General features: G+C 36.7%; 1 protein-coding gene across 1 annotated transcript; it reads left to right on the top strand.

Moving 5' to 3' along the window:
* Window positions 1-1,168: 1,168 nt before the first annotated feature.
* tbc1d10ab (TBC1 domain family, member 10Ab) lies at window positions 1,169-20,313 on the top strand. Its single transcript, XM_049468650.1, has 9 exons — window positions 1,169-2,188; window positions 9,821-9,920; window positions 10,192-10,299; window positions 10,425-10,531; window positions 11,074-11,188; window positions 11,709-11,774; window positions 13,289-13,478; window positions 13,662-13,816; window positions 14,902-20,313. Exons 1-9 carry the CDS (start codon window positions 1,992-1,994, stop codon window positions 15,301-15,303), a joined length of 1,440 nt encoding a protein of 479 aa, XP_049324607.1. The 5' UTR covers window positions 1,169-1,991; the 3' UTR covers window positions 15,304-20,313.
* The last annotated feature ends 588 nt before the right edge of the window (window positions 20,314-20,901 follow it).

Here is a 20,901-nt window from a genome sequence, read left to right as displayed (position 1 = left end):
ACTCTTTCTACAGTTAGTAAAGACTTTCTACTTGTTACATATGCTTCCTCACGCTGTACACTTAAAAATGTCACTTATTAATGATAATTCTCCACTGGAATAAAATAAATACCTACTAAAATCCAACTCATATAATACACATTATGTAGAATAATGCAGAGATTAATCCACTCTTTTTCATTATTTATATAATTGTTATATCATTAATCTTTCTACTGTAATAAAAGTCTGTAGGTTATTACAGTTAACTTTTCCATCTGCAAATCAACTGTAGGTACTCAGCGCCCTCGTGTGGACACTTACCGTAATTGTGTTACATTATTTAAACAAACCCTTGATTTATAAAGAATTAGGTAGATGACTTAAAACTTTTGAACATACAGTAAACAATAAAAGGGTTAGTGCAAAAGCTTCTGATTATTTGGGATTAAATTCAAAAACAGAAAATTGGGTGTAAAAATTGTTTTTCTTCACGCAATAATATTTTATTTATTTTCTTGTGACAAAAGTAATTGTGATTATACAGTCATATGTATGACAATATGCAAAAACGAAAGAGAACATCCATTATCCATGCAAAAATTTTGCAAAAAGCTTTTCTTTACTATTTTAAAAGAGAGAAAATCAGTTTTACACCCAATTTTCTATTTGTGAATTTAGCCTCAAATGGTCAGAAAAAAATAATTGATACACGATACACTGACCTTAAACGCAATATATAATTAATTTGTTTATTGAGTAGCTTATGTCTATCAGAACTTATGTATTATGTAGTATGTATTTATGTATTTAGTATGTATGTATTTAGTATGTATGTATTTAGCATGTATTTCTTCTTCTTCTTCTTATTATTATTATTATTACTATTATTATTATTATTATTATTATTATTATTATTATTATTATTATTGTTGTTGTTGTGCAGGAACAGCACTTTTACTGTAGTGGGCTGGGTTTATTGTTATGTATGTATTTAGTATGTATGTTTTTAGAATGTATTTCTTCTTCTTCTTCTTCTTCTTCTTCTTCTTCTTCTTATTATTATTATTATTATTATTATTATTATTATTATTATTATTGTGCAGGAACAGCACTTTTACTGTAGTGGGCTGGGTTTATTGTTATGTAATCATTGTTATGATACCGCCTGTGATAATGATCAGCAGCAGCAGGTGGAGTGCAGGTCTGCGTAAAAACAGCGCAGCCTCTTTAAAGGGACCGACGCGTTGCTATGATAGTTAGCGTTAGCTAGCTGGTTAGCATTGAGCTAACGGGCGTATTTGTTGGGAGAGCTTGGAAATTAGAATATTAATGGATTAAGCGAGCTTATAGAAAACATGTAAAGGGTTTTGATACACTATTTGTTTAGTAAGCGTTACGTATTAAGTTAGTTTACAGCTGCGAAGTAGTTAGTTAGCTAGCGTTAGCTAACGTTAGCTAGGTTAGCTAACTAGCCAAGCCAGAGCTATAGGTTCATTGACTGGTAGCTCGTTTAGATGGGTTAGCTTGTTTAGCTAAGCTAGTTACCTAGCTACTGAAAATTGGGATTTTTAAACGTTATTTAATTAACTTTTTATTTTTTTGAAGCTGGAAATAAACAGATATCTGTCTTAACCTTGGTTAGGTTTAACGTAACAAAACTAACAGGACGCAAACGGACTCTTAACTAATAGCTAAGCTAGTTTAGTTTTGTGTTTTGTGTTCATTTAGTTGTTAGTACATTAGTATTATTAAGCTAACAAAGGAATTATTCTCTCAACCAGCATTAATCTAAGCATATCCAGATCAGTTCACATGCTGACAATGAGTAAATTAAAGTGTATAAGCTGTAAAATCCACTGTAAAATCTCTGTTCTAGCAGTTTGACAGCTGCTGAGATGGTGATAATAACAGAACAGTCTGTCATAAGGAAGAAGCTGTAGTAGTGGTGGTGGGAGGCTGTGTTGGTGAAGGAGGGCAGCGGGAGAACCTGGATTTTGGACCGGATAAAAATGGCTAAAACCCAGACCCAAGGCAATGGAGTCCGGCCTGAGGACGGGCAGAGTTTGCGGGACCGGACTGGACTTTTAACCGAGCCAGAGAGCCTTTCTCCTGGATCCCAGAGTGAAAGCAATGGCTCTGCCAACTCAGAGAAAGCCACGGATAAATATGGGTTTATTGGAGGAGCTCAGCAGTACACTGGAGACTCGTAAGTATGATTTATTAAATTAATAAACTAAAGTAGCTTATAAACTAATAAAAACTCCAATTAAATTACAAGATTCTTTGATCATCTGCAGATCATCACACTTACACACACTGTCCAGACACATCAGTATCTAGAGTATACAGCTCTGGGGAAAAAAAAAAGAGACTACTTAAAATTGCTGAACTGCTTGAATTTGTGCACCAGTATTGGCTTAAAGTTATCCAAAAGCAGTATGTTAGACTGGTGGAGGAGAACATGCCAAGGTGCATGAAAACTGCGCTTAAAAAACAGGATTATTCCACCAAATATTGATTTCTGAACTCCTAAAACTTTATGAATATGAACTTGTACGCCTCATTCTCTTGGACGTATAGCTTATTATTATTTACTGCTATTTATTGATAATGTTTATTTAACAGTGTTTTAAGATGGAGCCACACGCAATACTATTGTCCACATTTTTTTTATATTGTTATCGCAAAAATACCCTGAAATATGGTAAGATTATTTTAGGGCCATAAGGACATCAGGGTACAACTTCAAAAAATTCACAGATTTAGGGTTTTTGCCATGTATTTAGCTAATTCAGCATCAACAGTCTTTTATTTCTAATCTTTCTCAATTTAATAACGATTTCTCGCTCATTTCCTGCACTCAAACTGAACACTAAATGACTAAAAGTTCTGTGAGTTTCTCTAATGGAGTCAGACAACAGAGCCTTGTGTTCACTGGCATTTTGACCAGACCTTCAAGCAAGCATGTGAGGGTAAAATTAATCTAATTTTTGGGGCTAAATAATGTCCAGAAGGCAAGTTCTTTCATTTGTGTTGACAATGAATTCTCTCTTCTTTTTAAGTTTGGTGAGTTTTTTTTAGAATTTTGAAAAATCTTACTCTTGTCAGGAATCTTAAGGCTGGCTGATTTAAATGCTTATCGTTAATAACAAACTAAAAGACAGTGTGCTGCTGACTTTAGTATGAACTCGAGATATTTAATAAAATTTGAATTGTGTATGCTAAGCTTTTTAGTGTTAGTGTAAATACACATGTTCTGTGAAGGCCTCAGTGGTTTGTTAAAGAACACAAAGGAACTCAGGACCAAGGAACTCACCAGACAGGTCAGCGATAAAGTTGTAAAGAAGTTTAAAGCAGTGTTTATTATTTTTTATGATTATAAAAACATACACCAAGCTTTAAGCATCCCAAGGAGCACTGTTCCACAATCCATGATTCAAAAATAGAAAAAGTATTCTACATCTACAAATCTACCAAGACATGGCCATGATCCCATGGTCACTTTGGAGGAGCCGAAGAAATCCTCAGCTCAGGTGGAGTAGAAGAACCTGTCCACAGGACAAATATAAGTCACACCCTCCTCGAATCTGGCCTTTACAGACGAGTGGCAAAAAGAAAACCATTGTTAAAAGAAATACATAAGAAGTGATGTTTGCAGTTTGACACAAGTCATGTTGGAACACAGCAAACATGTGGAAGAAGTTTCTGTGGTCAGAGGGGGCCAGAGTTGAACTTTCTGGCCTAAATGCAAAGTGCTATTTGTTGTGGGAATGCTTTTCTTTAGCAGGGTAAGGGAACCTTGTCAGAATTGATGAAAAGATGGATGGAGCTAAATACAGGGCAATCCTGGAAGATAACGATAGTATGGAAGTTTGGAATTGTGTTCGCTTGTGTTGTGCTTTTTAGGAGCCCGTTTCACAATATTTGTGTCCACTCTGAGGTGTAAATAACTGAGCTTAAATTGTTTATGAAATGATATGAAAGTATATGGTGGAAATGTAAGGTAAAGATGATATACTGTGTAAGCAGTTTCTGAATGTGTAAGAAATAAAAAAATAAAATGAACAGTCCATAAGCAGACTGGATGGGATACTTAACTCCTTTTCTATCCTGTACATACAGTACATACCTGTGTTATGCAACACACTGTCTGCTGGTCCACCTGTCCAAATCCCAGTTACTGTTGCAGAAGCTGTGATGCTAATCTGTTTAGGCTTATTATCTGCGTTGGGTTTATCTCTCCACCCTACTGTGAAACTCAGCTCAGTGACAGATACTGAAACCAGACAAGGTTTACTGTATGGATTTTTTACTATGTTGTAAATGAATAGTCAAGCGATCCAGACTATGAAGGAACTGATAAGGAATCACGTAGTAAATTAAAAGTGTTAAACAAACCAAAATACTCTGTGAAGCATTTAGGTGCTCTTTTTCACTGTGCCACCCCTTTTTTAGGGTTCAGAATATTCCACCACCCAGTACAGTAAAACATAATTAGCTTGTATTTAATGAGAGTTCAGTCGAATCAGTGTATGAGTGTTCCTCAGTCAGCTTGAGTGTGTAGAGTTTAAGGAAGGAGGAAAGAGAATGAGGGGAAACTCTCCACTACACCAGTTCCTGTTTTCCCTGTATCTGCAGATACCCTACTTTCTCCCTGTGTTTTCTGTTGTCCCTCAGCCACTCTGTATTGTTTATTGCTGTAACTTTCTTAAATGAGAAAATGATCATAAAATATGGTTTAATATGGCAAAAAAAACATGATATTTTTTTGTAAACAGGCTAAAATAAACTAAATAAATGTTAGTTGTAACATTAGCTGTTGATAAACAGGGGCATTGGTGGGCATTAATAAGGGATAATGGATATAAGCAGTGATGGGTATACTGTAGATCGGTAGGGCTGGCTAAGGATACTTGAGTAGAGATGGGCATGAATATATATATATATATATATATATATATATATATATATATATATATATATATATATATATATATATATATAAATACCAGTATAGCTGGTTAAGGATAGCTATGTATTGGTAAATGTGGGTATAGATTTGTGCAGATATACAGTATAACCATACATTTTATTATTTAAATATTAAAATAATCAGCTAAATCAGGCAAAATTTAATTTTATTTATAGTAGAGAATGCCTGGGAGACTTCAGCACAGCAATGGTGTGTCGAAAGTTTGAAGGAAAATGAAGTGTGGACCTTAGAGACATGTTTACCTCGCTGTGTGCACTCTCCGTGTTTGCCATGTTTATGTGCAATTTTGATGCGAAGTATGAGAGTACCGAGACAGTTTGGTACCTTCTTGGTATCGAATTTCAATACCCAGCCCTAGTAAAAATAAATCAAAAAAGTAAATGAAGTTTAGTGTGTAGATAGAGCTGGGCGATATGGGAAAAAATCTTATCACGATATAGTTTTCCATATCAGTCGATATCGATATGTATCACGATATAAATCAAATCACTTTGTGTCACACTTAAAGGTTTGTTTTTATTAGTGAGAGAATAAGGGAGTGATGGAAGTTTTATCACAATATTTTTTTCTGTATCTCCATAATTATTAGGGCTGGCCCGAATAGCATTTTTTGAGCTCAGGATATTTGGCAGTAATTGGTAGCGAATATTCCAATATTAGTTTTTAAAAAAAACAAATTAATCATGAACGCGAGCCAGAACCCGAGCTTGAACGTCAGCCTGACTCAGGCGCTGCATGAACTCGGGCTTTTTTCCAATTTTTTCCAATTTTCCATGACTGAAAAAAAAACTTGGGCTATAAGCTCAATATTAAATATTTCGTTTGTTTAGAAATTATTTTATATTCTTAAACCATGTTAAATTATATTAGATTAGTAGGGCTGGCCCGAATAGCGTTTTTTGAGCTCAGAATATTGGGCACTGATTGGCAGCCAATATTGGAATATTTGTTTTTAAAAAGACGGATTAAAAACTGATTAAAGTAAAACAAAAATTGCAACTCGGCCCCTTTAATTCACCACAAAGTTTTCCAAGACCCAGCCGGAAAAAAAAAAGATTTCCCACCTTTTCCTCAGCTGGGTCGGGCTCAAAAAATGATTTGTGATAGGCTGTTTTTTGGTTTGTTTGTTTAAGCACTTAGGCTTTTGTACTGCTGCAGTGCAATATTTAGATTTTATATTCTGAAATTCGTTAGGTTTTATTTCTTTTAGCATTTTGAACTTTTTTTCCAATTTCAAATTTATTTTTTTCTGTTCTATGTTCTATCGGTCCTTGCGTTTTTTGTAGTTGAAGTTGAATTTAATATTGAAGTTCAATATTTCTAATTTATATTTTGAAATTCGTTAGATTATATTTATTATTGTATTTTGAGCTCACTTTAGTTGGTTATTTTCCAAATTCATATCTATTTTTCTGTTATTATTAAATGTTATTAGCTTATTAGCTTAGCTTGTCATTTAGCATACAGAACTTCTCACGGATTTTTAATGAATGTTGATTTATTAATTTAAAAGCTGTACCTTATTAAAAGTATTTTAAGCCAGACAGACACTGTGTGATTTTTTAATGAGTTTATCTGCACTTTTAAATGGTTTGTCCTGTAGGAAACGCACACGATTTGTATGCTGACACTGTTGTCTGACTGAGGAGCTGCTTTCCGTCAAATGCAGCCTGTAGGCAGGAAAAAATCCAGCCAGAACCGACCATATCATGAGCCAGTTTTAAAGCCAGTAATTTAGTAGAGCATTAAACTACAAATCTGAGATGTACCTGCTGTACTTCTTAATCTCTGCCCCCAAAACGGTCCATTAACTTGCTTGACAGACGCGTCAAATCCCCCGCGAGCACGCGCGGCGCACAGCGCACCGATTAATTCATGCGTTGAGCTTTAAACGCGCAGCTGAGCTGTAATTGGGGAAATATCACAAAAATCACAGTGTGATTTGTTACATTAAAAAAAAGACCATTTTCTTCCGCCTAATCTGAGAGGAAAGCGGTGTTCTCGACCGGCCCGAGTTCATGCAGCGCCTGAGTCAGGCTGGCGTTCAAGCTCGGGTTCGGGCTCGCGTTCAGGCAGATAATCTAAATGATAAATGATTTTGTGTTTTTGCACTTGGGCCATAAGCTCAATATTAAAAAGTTCGTTTGTTTAGAAATTATTTTATATCCTTAAACCATGTTAAATTATATTAGATTAGAGGAAAGTCATTTAGACATCATTCTTAAGGTGTTTTTGTCCTGTTACCGCTCCGCAAAAAAACCTCTTCCTTTAATCCGCGCCCCACATACACATTTTTGCAGCACCTGCCCCGAGGTCCTAATATAAATTGAATTAATTACATTTAGTGCTTAAAATTTACTTAAAATTTATTTAAAACGTGCTGAACAGTGCGGCCGTTTATTCCCAAAGTACAAACACTATGGTTGTTTGCGTGTGTCGGGCCATACTCCACTATTCTTTAGGGTTTTTTGTTGCATGCATGAGAATAACTATTACAATTTTCTTAACTATTTATTAATTTGCTCCAGCGTCTTCTGGATTGATTACACGTTGTGTTTTCGTTGTTTGCCGCGCCACTTAGACGGAAATGGAAATGAATGTTTATCGAATTCTATTGCACAGGCTTATCATCGTCATCGAGGGAAAAATTATCGCGAAACAAATCGATATCGTTATATCGCCCAGCACTATGTGTAGATGATATTGTGTATCCCAGTACTCTGCAGATCATATCCTCGGCTGTGATGAGAGTGAATCGTTACAGTAAAGGAACACTCATGTCTTTCTATCACGAACGCTGACACACTCTTCCCTCTCTCTCCCACTCAGTCCCAGTATAATTACACTCCACACTAAGGGTGTGTCTACTGACTGGCTTTAATAAAGACCGCTTTTCATTGTAAAACCTTGGGGAGCTCTTACACGCACACACACACACACACACACACACACACACACACACACACACACACACATAAACACACAAACTCACACTCACTCTCACAGAGGCTGAGAAAGCAAGTGAGACACATGAGCTGCTTCAGAGAAGAAAACTTTATTACAGGATAATTACTGAAACACATTCTTATAATCAGAGGTTCTTTAAATGGTTTGAGTCTCAAATGTTTGGTGCAGTGATTTTGGTGTGAGGACGAACTTTTGTTAAATAGCCTACCTTCATTCACCCCCTGCATTCGCTTTTAGCCGATGCTTCCAACAGGCTTACACTGCTAGCAATTGGGGCATAGCATTGAACATGCAAAAAAATGCTATTTTTAGACCAATAACAAACTTAAACCTCTCCGTGACTTGTTTTAAATGTCAGGGTCCTCAGAATTCTACCAATGAAGTGTGGAGCTACTTTTTACTTTTCTTAATGGTGTAAAAAAAACATTAGTTTGCATGGGCAACTCTATGCCCCATATTTTTGGGTATAGCAACAAAAGTGATTTCAGCATTGGTACAAGTCTGTGAACTGTATGCCCTTAAAAGATAATGGTTAAAATGTACTGTAGAACTATGACAACTTCAAAGTAAGTATGTGATGGGTTTGTGTGTGTGTGTGTGTGTGTGTGGGTGGTGAAAGTGTACGTCCTGTGTGTTTTAGATGTTAGATAAAGCGCTTGGGGAATCTTAGGCACGCTCAGAGCACATCATTTGCATCAGTGTGCATGTGTGCTTGCAAATATCTGTAGGCAATGGTTTTGGAAACATTTACTATTTCAAAATGTTTTTAATACAGATTATTTTGTGTCTGTTGTCGTGATCAGTTTTAGCACAATATACTTTTGTGAACATATCAGGAATTCTGTCTATTACACAGCCTTTCAAAAAGTCATTGGGAGCAGCAGTATGTAACACCCAGGAATGCTTTACACTCACGTGTTACACTAAGCCATTTACATTGAGCGCTCATCCAAAAACACATGAGTGAGAAGTGCCAGCCAATCACGCAGAGCATGCTCTCAACCGGGAACCAGAGTCCTGCATCCAGCACAGAGTGTCAATCCATAAAGTGTCAAATTTTTCTGGGCAGTTTAGAATATCCAGTTTACCTGATCTCCGTGTTTTAGAACATGAAAACTCCAGCCAGATACGAACTTGAACCCAAGACTGCAGCGCTGACAAGTAAACATGCCAACCACTAAGCTAACCACTGGCCAATGTGCTCTTGGCAAGGCTAGGTAAATTATGGGAATTAGAGTGAGGTCTGATACTGGAGATGCAGATGGATGGGATGTTTTATTTCTGTAGTTGTGTTTCTGGTATTTGATCTTCCTTCATCCACAGTGTCACACATCTGTACTGGGAATACACAATTGAAGACTTATATGATGATGGTCTCTGTAATTGTCCATGTAAACAGAAAGGGGCTCACATCCACATTCAATGAAGGTTTAACTTCCATGTGACCTGACAAATGTCCTGGTTCAAGTTAAAGTATGCTCACTAAATTGACAAAAGTTATTGAGCACCTTCTCCTTTAGTGTCAGGATGCTCTCTCTCTCTCTTTATTTTTCTCTTTTTCTGTCTTTTCCCCAAAAGTGGTTCAAGAGAGCCTCGTATATTATTTGTGAGCATCATGGATCATGGAGCTATTATTAATATTTAAGAATCCTGCAAGTTATTGGAGAGGTGGGATGTTTGATATCTTTCTGCATTTGGTTATTTTAAGCCTCATGAGAGCAGGAGTGATTAGTTAATGACGGGACAATTAGTTCTGCCACTTCATCTCATCCCAAAAGTATTGGATGGAGCTCCATTATTCCACTCATGCCTGGTATTGACCAGCATTACCTTACGGTGTGTTTAGTTCCTCTCTTTTCTCTCTCCTCTCTCACACAGTGCTGAAGAAATTCCTACAGATGTGCTGAGACAGAGGGAGGTGAAGTGGCTGGAGATGCTAAGCAGCTGGGACAAGTGGATGAGCAAAAAGCACAAAAAGGTCAGATTTGCACCAATATATATATATAAAAAACATATAAAACACATGAAACTAAGCCTCATTAAAAATTACCCCTTAAACAGATTTTAACATGTCTTACAGTACTTTGCCCACCATGCCTTTTCCTGTGTTTAAATACTCTGCCATTAATTACACTGAACTGATGCACTACGAAAGATGGAGGTTGAGTGCAAATCCCCCTCACTGAGAACACTGATACATTAATGCAGTTGGGATGTCTGATATCTCTCTGTATTGTCTCTGTCTGTAGGTGAAGTTACGCTGTCAGAAGGGAATCCCGCCATCGCTCAGAGGCCGAGTCTGGCTCTATCTCTGTGGAGGGAAGGTTAAAATGGAGCAGAACGCGCACCGGTTTCAGGTAAGGCCTAACACACTTCAGATGCTAGATGGATTCAGAAGCTCCGCTGCAGGTTTAGAAGTTAATCAGAACCTAAGCAGGTTGTTGAGTTTTTAATTTTTTATTTTGATGGTTTACTCTGTCAGGATTTGGACAGCCAGCCTGGAGATCCTAAATGGGTGGACGTGATTGAGAAGGACCTCCACAGGCAGTTTCCTTTCCATGAGATGTTTGTAGCTCGAGGAGGCCATGGGTGAGCTTCTCAGTTCTTCTACTTCTTTTTCTTTTTCAACTTTTATTTTCCAAGTGTAGTCAATCAGGCATGCTTGATGTGTGATGGAAAAAAGTATGAAAGTATCTCCATTCATTACTCTATAGGTAGAAGTACAGATCCTTCTATAAAATTTGAAGTATCAACTCAAGCTTTTTACTCCTTAAGTAAAAGTGTTTTAGAAAGTACTGGTTTCAAAACTACTTAAAGTATAAAAGTAAAAGTAAAAATGGGGGAAAAGAACAACAACAACAAAAAAGAATAAAGGACAAAATCTTAGGCCGAACCACAGATTTCTATAGTGCACTACCCCCCCTCCCCAAAGCATATTTTTCTAAAAGCCATGATGACTATAATGTTATATTAAAATGTTAATGTTGATACATTTAGGATTTTGCACTAGGCTCCCGAGTGTTTCAGCTGCATATATGCCCATTAAAAATGAATGCATTTTAAAACAATGCATTGTTTCTTTTGCTTGTCAATGTGCTGCTAGTTATATGTGTGTGTGTTTGTGTGTGTAGGCAGCAGGATCTGTTCCGGGTGCTAAAGGCCTATTCGCTGTACCGGCCAGAGGAGGGTTATTGTCAGGCTCAAGCTCCGATTGCTGCGGTGCTGCTGATGCACATGCCAGCTGAGGTTAGTGAAGAATAAAGAAATAAAGAAAAACATTGAATGAGAAGGTGTGTCTAAACTTTTGATGGTGTAGACAGGGCCTTAGTTCATATGTGTCATTATTCTCTCAATAAATTAAACAGTTATTTTACAGCATTTGCCATTGTAGATTCCATAAGCAATGGAGTAATATCCTGAAAATACTATAATTACAACAAAGCAGATGAACAGGAATGAAGGGGGTAACCGCATATTTTAAATTGATCTGAGGGACTGAAGGGGTTTAAAGGGAGGAAAAAAAGAAAAAAAAAGTTGGGGAGGACAAGGAAGGATGAAGGGAGATACAATACAGCCCTATTTTTGTCTGTGTATGTAAAAAATAAAAAAATTAACCCATACATATGAATGTAAAGCAGCTCTGTATGCAATGATGAGCAGTGATGAAGAGTGGTGGTTCTCAAGCAAAATATTTTCATCTATTTATTTATTTATTTGTTCATATGTTTGTTCATATGTTTGTTTGTTTGTTTCTGTTTTTTTACAGGAAGCGTTTTGGTGTTTGGTGCAGATCTGTGAGAAGTATCTGCCTGGATATTACAGTGCCGGCCTGGTGAGATTATTAACACCTCTCTCACTCATATCTCTAATATCTCTTACATCTGATATGGTACAGTCCCACACACACACACACACACACACACACTGGAAACAGGTGCAGGTGTAAAGGTGTTGAGGTGTGTGGTGGTTGTGCTGAGGTGAAGGAGTGTAGAGTATAAAGGTTGCTCTGCCGGTTCTTGTCCCATGCTGGTCAGCTGAGAAGAGTTGCTCATTAACAAACTGCAGCTCGTTACTCTGATCCTCAACACATCTGTCTTAATCAGCAAATACAACAATAAATAAACAAACCTGTAAATCCCAGGATAATATTGAATTACACACTACAGTGGGTAATATAATACAGGAAATTGACAAATCCTGCACCTAACAGCTGGGGTTATGCATAGGGCTCAACCAGGATCTACTACTCACTCAACTAACAACAATAGCAAAACCACCACAATCTGATACTGGCTCGACAAGAATCCAGAAGCACAGCCTAACACTATGTTCATGGTCCATTGCCTCAACTGCCAAGTAACAGACCTACCAAAAAATAACCTATGAACAAACAGAATCCCTCCTTAATCTAAGCTCACTTCCTTTAACTATGGCAACAACACACTTACCTAAGCACAATCACACACAATAAATCACATTATAAGTTGCGTGAGCAGAACACAGCAACCACTACCATCTGATACTGGCTCGACAAGAATCCAGAAGCATAGCGAACTATGTTCATGGTCCGTGCCTCAAGTATTTGATATGCTGCCGATTTTGCAAGTTTTCCCAACTACAAAGAATGGAGCGGTCTGTAATTTTTATCGTAGATAAACTTCAACCGTAAGAAATAAGTATTTTAAACAATAGAAAACAATAGATATTTTACTGAACAGAGCTATTTGGTAAGGAAACTTATGTCGGCTCACTCCTCCGTACAGCTCTTCGCCAGATCTTTTTTAAAGTTTCTGGTCTGTTGCTGGCCAACATTAATTTTCATCTCCCTCCAAATATTTTCTATTGTATTCAGGTCAATAGACTGGCTAGGCCGCTCCAGGACCTTGAAATGCTTCTTACTGAGCCTCTCCTGAGTTGCTCTGGCAGTTTTTTAGGTCATTGTCAGAAAAGCACCCCCAATGTATGATGCTACCACCCCTTGCTTCACGGTGGGTTTCTTATTGTATGAAAATAAAATGTTTCTAAAAAAAAATGTATTCTGTCTCACTCAGTTGAAGTTTACCTATGATAAAGATTGCAGACTTGTCCATTCTTTGTAGGTGGGAAAACCTGCAAAATTGGCAGTAATAAATACAATACATTTATTGTGTTTTAATACTTTTGTCTATATAGTGCATTTATCTTTATATCAGTACCATATAATTTATGGTATATAAATTATATATGGCCATATAAATTACTTTAACCTTTTAGTAATTTTTAATGTTAAGGCAGATTGGTATGTTTGTGTGTCCTGATATAAAAGTTTGTGTGTGTGTGTTCGTGTGTGTGTGTGTGTGTGTGCAGGAAGCCATTCAGCTGGATGGAGAGATTCTGTTTGCGTTACTGAAGCGGGTGTCCCCTGTGGCCCATCGGCACCTGAAGAAGCACAAGATCGACCCCATCCTGTACATGACTGAGTGGTTCATGTGTGTGTTCTCTCGAACGCTGCCGTGGGCGTCGGTCCTGCGGGTCTGGGATATGTTCTTCTGCGAAGGTGGGGCTCACACACACACACACACACACACACAAACTCTCTCTCAAAATAACTCACATTCATTATTTGTTGTTTTGCCCCTTTCCTCTTTAGCACATTAACCACAACTGTTGGGCTGGGTCTCACACTTCAGCTAGTGTGTGTGTTTGTGTGTGTGTGTGTGTGTGTGTGCATTTGTTTTAGGAGTGAAAATAGTCTTCAGAGTGGGGCTAGTGCTGCTGAAATGCATGCTGGGGTCTCAGGAGAAGCTAAAGGTGTGTCAGGGGCAGTATGAGACGATGGAGCTGCTTCGGGCCATTGAGCCTCGCTATATGCAGGAGGGCTTCCTCATTCGAGAGGTAACACACACACACACACACACACACACTCTCCTTACAGTACAGGATGTGAGACCCTGTTAAAAATACAGTTTGTCTCCACCTGTTGGTCATTGTTTGTTAATGCATGTTACAGACTGAGGTCTTGTGTTATAAAAATATATACTTCTTCTTAAAGGGGGCATATTATTCAAAATTACTTTTTTACATGCGCTGGTGTTTCCATATGGGTCTCTCTGCCCCTAGAAACACTATTAATGCTCCAAACACCAAAAAATTTCATCCATCTGTTTGCTGTGAATCAGCTGAAAGGGTTTGGTGTCAGGAATCATTTGCTTCTATGAGTCGTTTGAATGCTCCTCCCTTATTGTGGCATCACAATAAACCAGGAAACCTGAACAGAAGCACCCTGGCTCCACCCCTCACCCGTTAACCCCCACCAGAGCCCCTCCTATTAGATCAGATTAAGAAACATTGACCATTTGAGTCTGCTGGTTGAGAACCTCAGACAGTTCGCAGCAGGATTTGCCAGCAGACTTTTTCTGAGGGAGGAATCTGTACCTGCTGTCCGTGGCAAGTCAGCAGATAAAGGAGCTGTAAGCTTCTTGTTTTGCTGTTTAGCACAAGCTAACACTAACATGTGGTAAACACTCAGCTTAGTTGCAAAAGTGATAGAGCCCTTAAACGTCTCAATCTGAAAGGGACTGAAACTGGTAAGAATAGAGCTGGTTAGATCTCTTTGTGTGAGAGTGATTGTGTATACAGAACTTGATGAACATGTTTTGTATTGAACAAAGCCCAACTGTGATATATCATGTGTTAACAGAGGTATAATGTGTCTTTAAATCTGTGATTGTTTGGAGTTTGCGTAGCAGCACATGCATAATTACAGACTACAGGAGCTCACATGATGGAGAAATTAGTAACCCGCTGTGGGGAAACACTGAAGGAAAATCTCTTTGAATTATTTACAGCAGGCAGTAGACCATGATCCCACAAGCTAAATCTGTAAACCCAGAACTTGCTGGTTCACAACATCAAACGCTCTATCTCTCTCTTTCTCTCTCTCTCTCTCTCTCTCTCTCTCTTTCTCTCTCTCCCTGCAGATTTTGGAACTGCCGGTGTCTGAGCGGGACATTGAGAAGGAGCATTTATCTCAGCTGCGTTTGTGGAAAGAGTCGAGAGGAGAGCTGCGCTGTAAATCTCCTCCCAGAATGCACGGCGCCCGCGCAATCATGGCCGCCGATCCACCCAGCAAGCAGGACCTGCGGCAGAGACCCACCATCACTGTGGAGTTCCCTCCATCCTCCAAAAACACAGAAGAGGAGAAGGACAAGAAGAAGACGAATGGCCAGAAAACGGAAACTTCTCCGCCTGAGACAGCCAATCAGCATCTATTACCACAGGACCAGCTTTTACCTGGCCAACCACAGCCACTGCTGAAGGACACGCCCCTTCAGGGGTCCAATCAGAGTCTGAGTAGTGCAGAACATGACACATACCTTTAAAGAGAGAGAGAGAGAGAAAGAGAGAGGCTGAATCCCAAACCGCCCCCTAGTGGATATATAGTAAACTACATAGATCATGTATTTAAAGATTTCTTGAGTGTGAGATGCTTAACAACACTCATAGACACAGATATATTGGAAAATAATATATATTTTTTAATTCTAATTTAACCTGGTAATTTGTTACAAAATAACATCTTGAAAGCTTGATTTAAGTTGATTTTAGGCCAAGTATAAACTAAAATATTTTTTTTCTGTCTTATGTGTAATACAATCTTGTATTTCATAGAAAATAACTTTAAAATCAAAGGTAGCAAATTATATAAAGCAGGGTTGACAAATTGTATATTTTTAAATGATTTATTATTTAAAACAATAATGCAAAAAGGTTCTGCTAATCTTTTTGAATTAGAAATGTGTATTTAATAGTCTAATTAAGTGCTGTAATGAAAAGTGTATCTGTTTATTGTTTAAGTACTTTGTAAGTACTGGAAATACAATGTTGTGTATCACAATAATGATAAAATATCATCATATCTCCCACCTCTGTTGGAATATATGTTAATGTACAAAAATGTACAAGTAATTTTGGACCATTTATTTTTGTTAGTCTGTTATGAAATATATACACAATAAAATAGAGCTTGGCCTTTCAAGTTTTTCAGATTCATGTTTAGCAGAAGTGTTTATTGATAAATAATATATAATTTAACTAAATGACTATTTCCATATTTCATAAATATTGATAACAGTTACTACTGTGTGTCCAATAGGAGGCTGTTTGGGATTCAGTCAGACAGTGAGGGTATATGAGGTTGATTGAGAGAAGCAGGTAGTGCCACAAATGAAACACATCAGATCTCTGTATAAACAGAGGCTTTAAATCATCATCTGGATCTGTGAATGTTTACTTACTGACCCTCCACTCCCTACAAATGTGTTCTTATCTAGATACTGCACTGTTAAGTTGGACAGGCTTAACAAAACACTGCTAAACCCACATTCATCCCTGTAGCTCCCAATATCTACATTTAGAGTGTTATTAACATCCAGTACCAGTCTGTCCATCACAATTTTAATTATTATAAAATGTTCTGCATTGTAGATTAATACTAAAGTCATCCAAACTATGGAAAAAAAACATTATTATTTGTTAAACAAAAAGTGTTAAACAAACCAAAATATGTTTTACATTTTGCATTTGTCAAAATAACACCTCTTGCTTTGATGATTTCTTGGCATCTTGGCTGGATTTTCTCAGTCAGCTTTATGAGGTAGAGTCACCTGGAATTCAGGCTTTCAGTTAACAGCTGTGCTGAACTCATCAAGAGTTAATTACTTGAATTTCTTGCCTCTAAATATGTTTGTAAAGAGCTTAATTTAGTATGCAGTGAATAGCCCTTTTGAGTAATGTTCTAATCAATATTATTGCAAGAACTACTCAAGTAAGTAAGGAAATATAAACAATAATACTTTATTGGTCAATCTGAAAGTCAGTTTTACGAACTTTGAAAGTATCCTCAAGTGCAGTCTAAAAAAGACCATCAAAAACGTTATAATGATGAAACTGGCACTCATCAGGACTGTCACATGAAAAGAATAGCAAGAGTTTCCTCTGTTGTACAGGATAAGATCATCAGAGTTATCAGGCTCAGAAACCACAAGTTAACAAACAGCTCCCCAGATAAGAGCATCTAAATGCTTCACAGAGTATTTTGGTTTGTTTAACACTTTTAAGTTACTACATGATTCCTCATGTGTTCCTATGGATCACTTCACTTATTCATTTATAATGTAGGAAAAATAAAATTAAATGAGATGTGTCCAACCTTTTGACTGGTGCTGTATATTAATAACAAACAATAAATGTAAGTTTTGTGATATTAAACACTGAGGAGGTGGAGCTACAGTCTTTCATTAGGGTTGTGTTATAAATCCTGTCCAACCTCTCAACAGTTTGAACATCTTTGTGGGTGGGGCTTGGCTCAAGCTATTTTGTCTTAAGGCCAGCATAGCTGCTGTTCTGGAACACGCTCAGGGGTCTTTATCCAATCAGACTGGACTACATTTCCCAGAATGCAGTGGGAGAAATGAAGGATTGTGTATGTGTGTGTTCATAGAACTGGGGATGCCAAGCACACACCAACATACACACACACACACACACACACACACAGATAATCATCTAAAATGAAGGTGGTCTCTGAATCATCACTGTGTGATATTAAGATCTAAAAGCAGAAGCATTTACTGCATTTTAGCAGACTGCTGGTTTCCTCAGCTGAGCTTCATCTTAATTAAAGCAAACTGATTTAAAACTTTTAAACTTTTAATCCACAGCTTCTTTATTAGAGACACATTTGCCGATACAATTATTTAAATTTCTGCTTAAATGCTTTCATTTCATTTGAATAAGATTCAAACAAATTCAAATTAAATTGCAGCGTGTGAAAAACTACATTTCCACAGTAGTATATGTTTAAATTCATTTATTATTTTATTATTTTTGAAAAAAACACTTGATTGCATGTTAAAATGTATTTTATTTCACTCATAAAAAATATCAAATTTATTTGCTTTTTTTTTTTTTTTAGATATATGATAGAAAAAATAATTATATATCAACACACTCCTAAAATAATCTTAACATATTTTTTCACGTTTTTCAGGAAAAACAAATACAATTTTTCAGGAGGTTTAAGAGGATAGTTTATCATAAAATTGAGCAGCAGAACCAACTAGAAACCTTAATCTTAATCCTAATTCAACATTTCTAATGAAAATACTGATTGAAAAGACAGAAAACATTTTAACAGCCACAAACTTTAGAGCCTTTCTACCTTAGTTTTTTGGATTAAGCCTTTTTACTGACTAAAATATGGACTATTCAAATAATGCTCAGTAGTAATCCTTAACACCTCTTGCAATGTTTATAGCTGTTTTTAGGCTTTATTAATAAGAAGTAAACTTTATTCTATAGTATAATTGCGGCCAAGTCCTAAATAATGGAGATTAGTTTAGTAAGACTTTTGATCTTGGAAAGCTATTACAATTTTTTTGTTATATTTTATTATGATTTTTATTTGATTAGGAGTAATACATGATCTAAATCAGATATTATTCTAAATTTGTAGAATAATCAAATGATAATGAGGAGATGATTTGGGCAAAAAAAGTCAATTATTTTAGAAAGCTGATAAAGAGATGTGGATTCATAAAGAAATTGTGGATTAAAAACATGTTAAACTCCTTAGATATGTAAACTGAATTGAGTTTGTTGCTGCAGTTTGTGCTGTTGGCCACTAGAGGCTGCACTTGGGCCTTTTTTCATTTTTTCTGATTTCTTTCTAAAGATTGAAATCATGGGGCCAATACTGACCATCAGAAGACCAAAGCCTGCTGCTGCTGCTGCTGTGCTGTTTTCCTCTTTCACACGCCTGTAGTTTACTGTCTAAATTACTCAGATTCATTACACTAATTATTTAACATCATTATTTCAGAGCCTGAGCTCCAGTAAATGATTGGACACAGTGCAGCTCTATACAGGGAGGAAGCTTTCAGCTTGTGCCAAATGAGCAAGAGGACATACAGTATATTCAGCACTAAGCTTTTATTTTATTTTTGCTTTATTTTACCAAATAACTGAATCACATTTTTTAGGGATGCACTGAAATAAAAAATGGCTGCAATTAGCATGGTTTAAATTCAAATATCATGGACAAATCGATTACAATTGCCATTTTCAGCCAAATAATTTTGAACTGAATTTTCTGTATTTATTAATCCTGACTTAGTCCTTAGTCCTTCAAATAATGGGTTAATGGAAGTAAATTGGGCCAAATTGCTGCATAAGTCTCAAAAGCCCAGTTCACTCCCATTTAAATACATAAGATATTAAGAATAAATGCTGACATGAGCTGGTGGACCTGATCCCCATCAGTCGTACACACATGGGATAAGTGCATGCTGATTCTGTTTAAACAGAATTAATTTTGTATTTGCATTGGGACTATCAATAATTCATAATGTGATATAGCTGTTATGGATATTTGTCACTCAAAAGTGGGAGAAATATGTTGCATTAAAGGAATACGTCAGCAGTTCTGACTACATACATTTTATTAAGGGTGTTTATGAATAAATAGTTTATTGTACAATTTATTATTATTGATTTATAGGACCAATATCAGCAAAATAATGTATTAAAATAAAAAGAAAAACATGATTGTTAAATACAAACATTATTTATCTGTCTATTCTCCCTACAGTTAAGCAGAAGCCCCGCCCATTCACACTGAAGTTATACGGAAGGTTTCATCCTGTACTGCATTTTGAACAACTCATAAAACAAGTCAGCCAATCAGAATGTAGCACATTTATGTATAACACTCTTATAGTAATAGTAACAAATAACCAACCACATTGCCCTTCTACTCACTGGCCACTTTATTAGAAACCCCATGTCACCTTGTCTTTTTTACTCACTGGCCACTTTATTAGAAACCCCATGTCACCTTGTCTTTTTTACTCACTGGCCACTTTATTGGAAACACCTACCACATTGTTTTTCTACTCACTGGCCACTTTATTAGAAACACCAATTACCTTGTCTTATACTCATTGGCCACTTTATTGAAAACACCTACCACCTTTTCCTTCAACTCACTGGCCACTTTATTGGAAACCCCTGCCACCTTGTTTTTTTACTCACTGGCCACTTTATTAGAAACACCTATTACCCTGTCCTTCTACTCACTGGCCACTTTATTAGAAACACCTATTACCCTGTCCTTCCACTCACTGGCCACTTTATTAGAAACACTTATCCACTTGTCTTTCTACTCACTGTCCACTTTATTGGAAACACCTACCCCATTGTCTTTTATCTCACTGGCCACTTTATAACACTCTTATAGTAATAGTAACAAATAACCAACCACGTTGCCCTTCTACTCACTGGCCACTTTATTAGAAACCCCATGTCACCTTGTCTTTTTTACTCACTGGCCACTTTATTGGAAACACCTACCACATTGTTTTTCTACTCACTGGCCACTTTATTAGAAACACCAATTACCTTACTTTGTCCTTTATCTTATTGGCCACTTCATTTGAAACATCTACCACATTGTCCCTCAAACCTGTTGGAAACATGAAAAACTTTGTCATTCCACTCATGTTTCATTCTGGATTGCTTGTATATCAAGGTGGCTAATCAGAACAAAGCTTATTTACATATTAAATTCAGTCTTAAATCCAGTCTTTCTTCATGGAATGGTGAGAGCAGAAAGACATTTGGATGGATGTTATAAAGGTATAAAGGTATTGAGAATCCATTTATATATGATTGTATTATATTAAGTATTCTGTATGATTATAGCTAAACAAAGATGGCACCCTTTTTACTGTCATTAAAAATATAAAAGATGCAGATCAGGCTGAAAGATGCTGAAGTATTCCCTTTAAAAAGAGCTCTCTGAAATTCACATAGGTAATTCAAAGGTAATTCAAAAATACATGTGTTTGTATGTTTTTATGTGCATTATTTTCATTGTTTTATTTGTATGTGTTTACTTTGGATCCATTCCAAATGGGAAT

This window comes from Astyanax mexicanus, chromosome 20, assembly GCF_023375975.1.
Source record: "Astyanax mexicanus isolate ESR-SI-001 chromosome 20, AstMex3_surface, whole genome shotgun sequence".
Lineage (NCBI taxonomy): Eukaryota > Metazoa > Chordata > Actinopteri > Characiformes > Acestrorhamphidae > Astyanax > Astyanax mexicanus.
Note: the sequence above shows the minus strand (reverse complement) of the source record. Positions and strands in the feature narration are given on the sequence as shown.

Coding starts and splice junctions, on each gene's coding strand:
- tbc1d10ab (XM_049468650.1), top strand. CDS start 1,992: ATGGCTAAAACCCAGACCCAAGGCAATGGAGTCCGGCCTGAGGACGGG. Junction 2,189..9,820: donor CAGCAGTACACTGGAGACTC/GTAAGTATGATT, acceptor TCTCTCACACAG/TGCTGAAGAAATTCCTACAG. Junction 9,921..10,191: donor TGAGCAAAAAGCACAAAAAG/GTCAGATTTGCA, acceptor CTCTGTCTGTAG/GTGAAGTTACGCTGTCAGAA.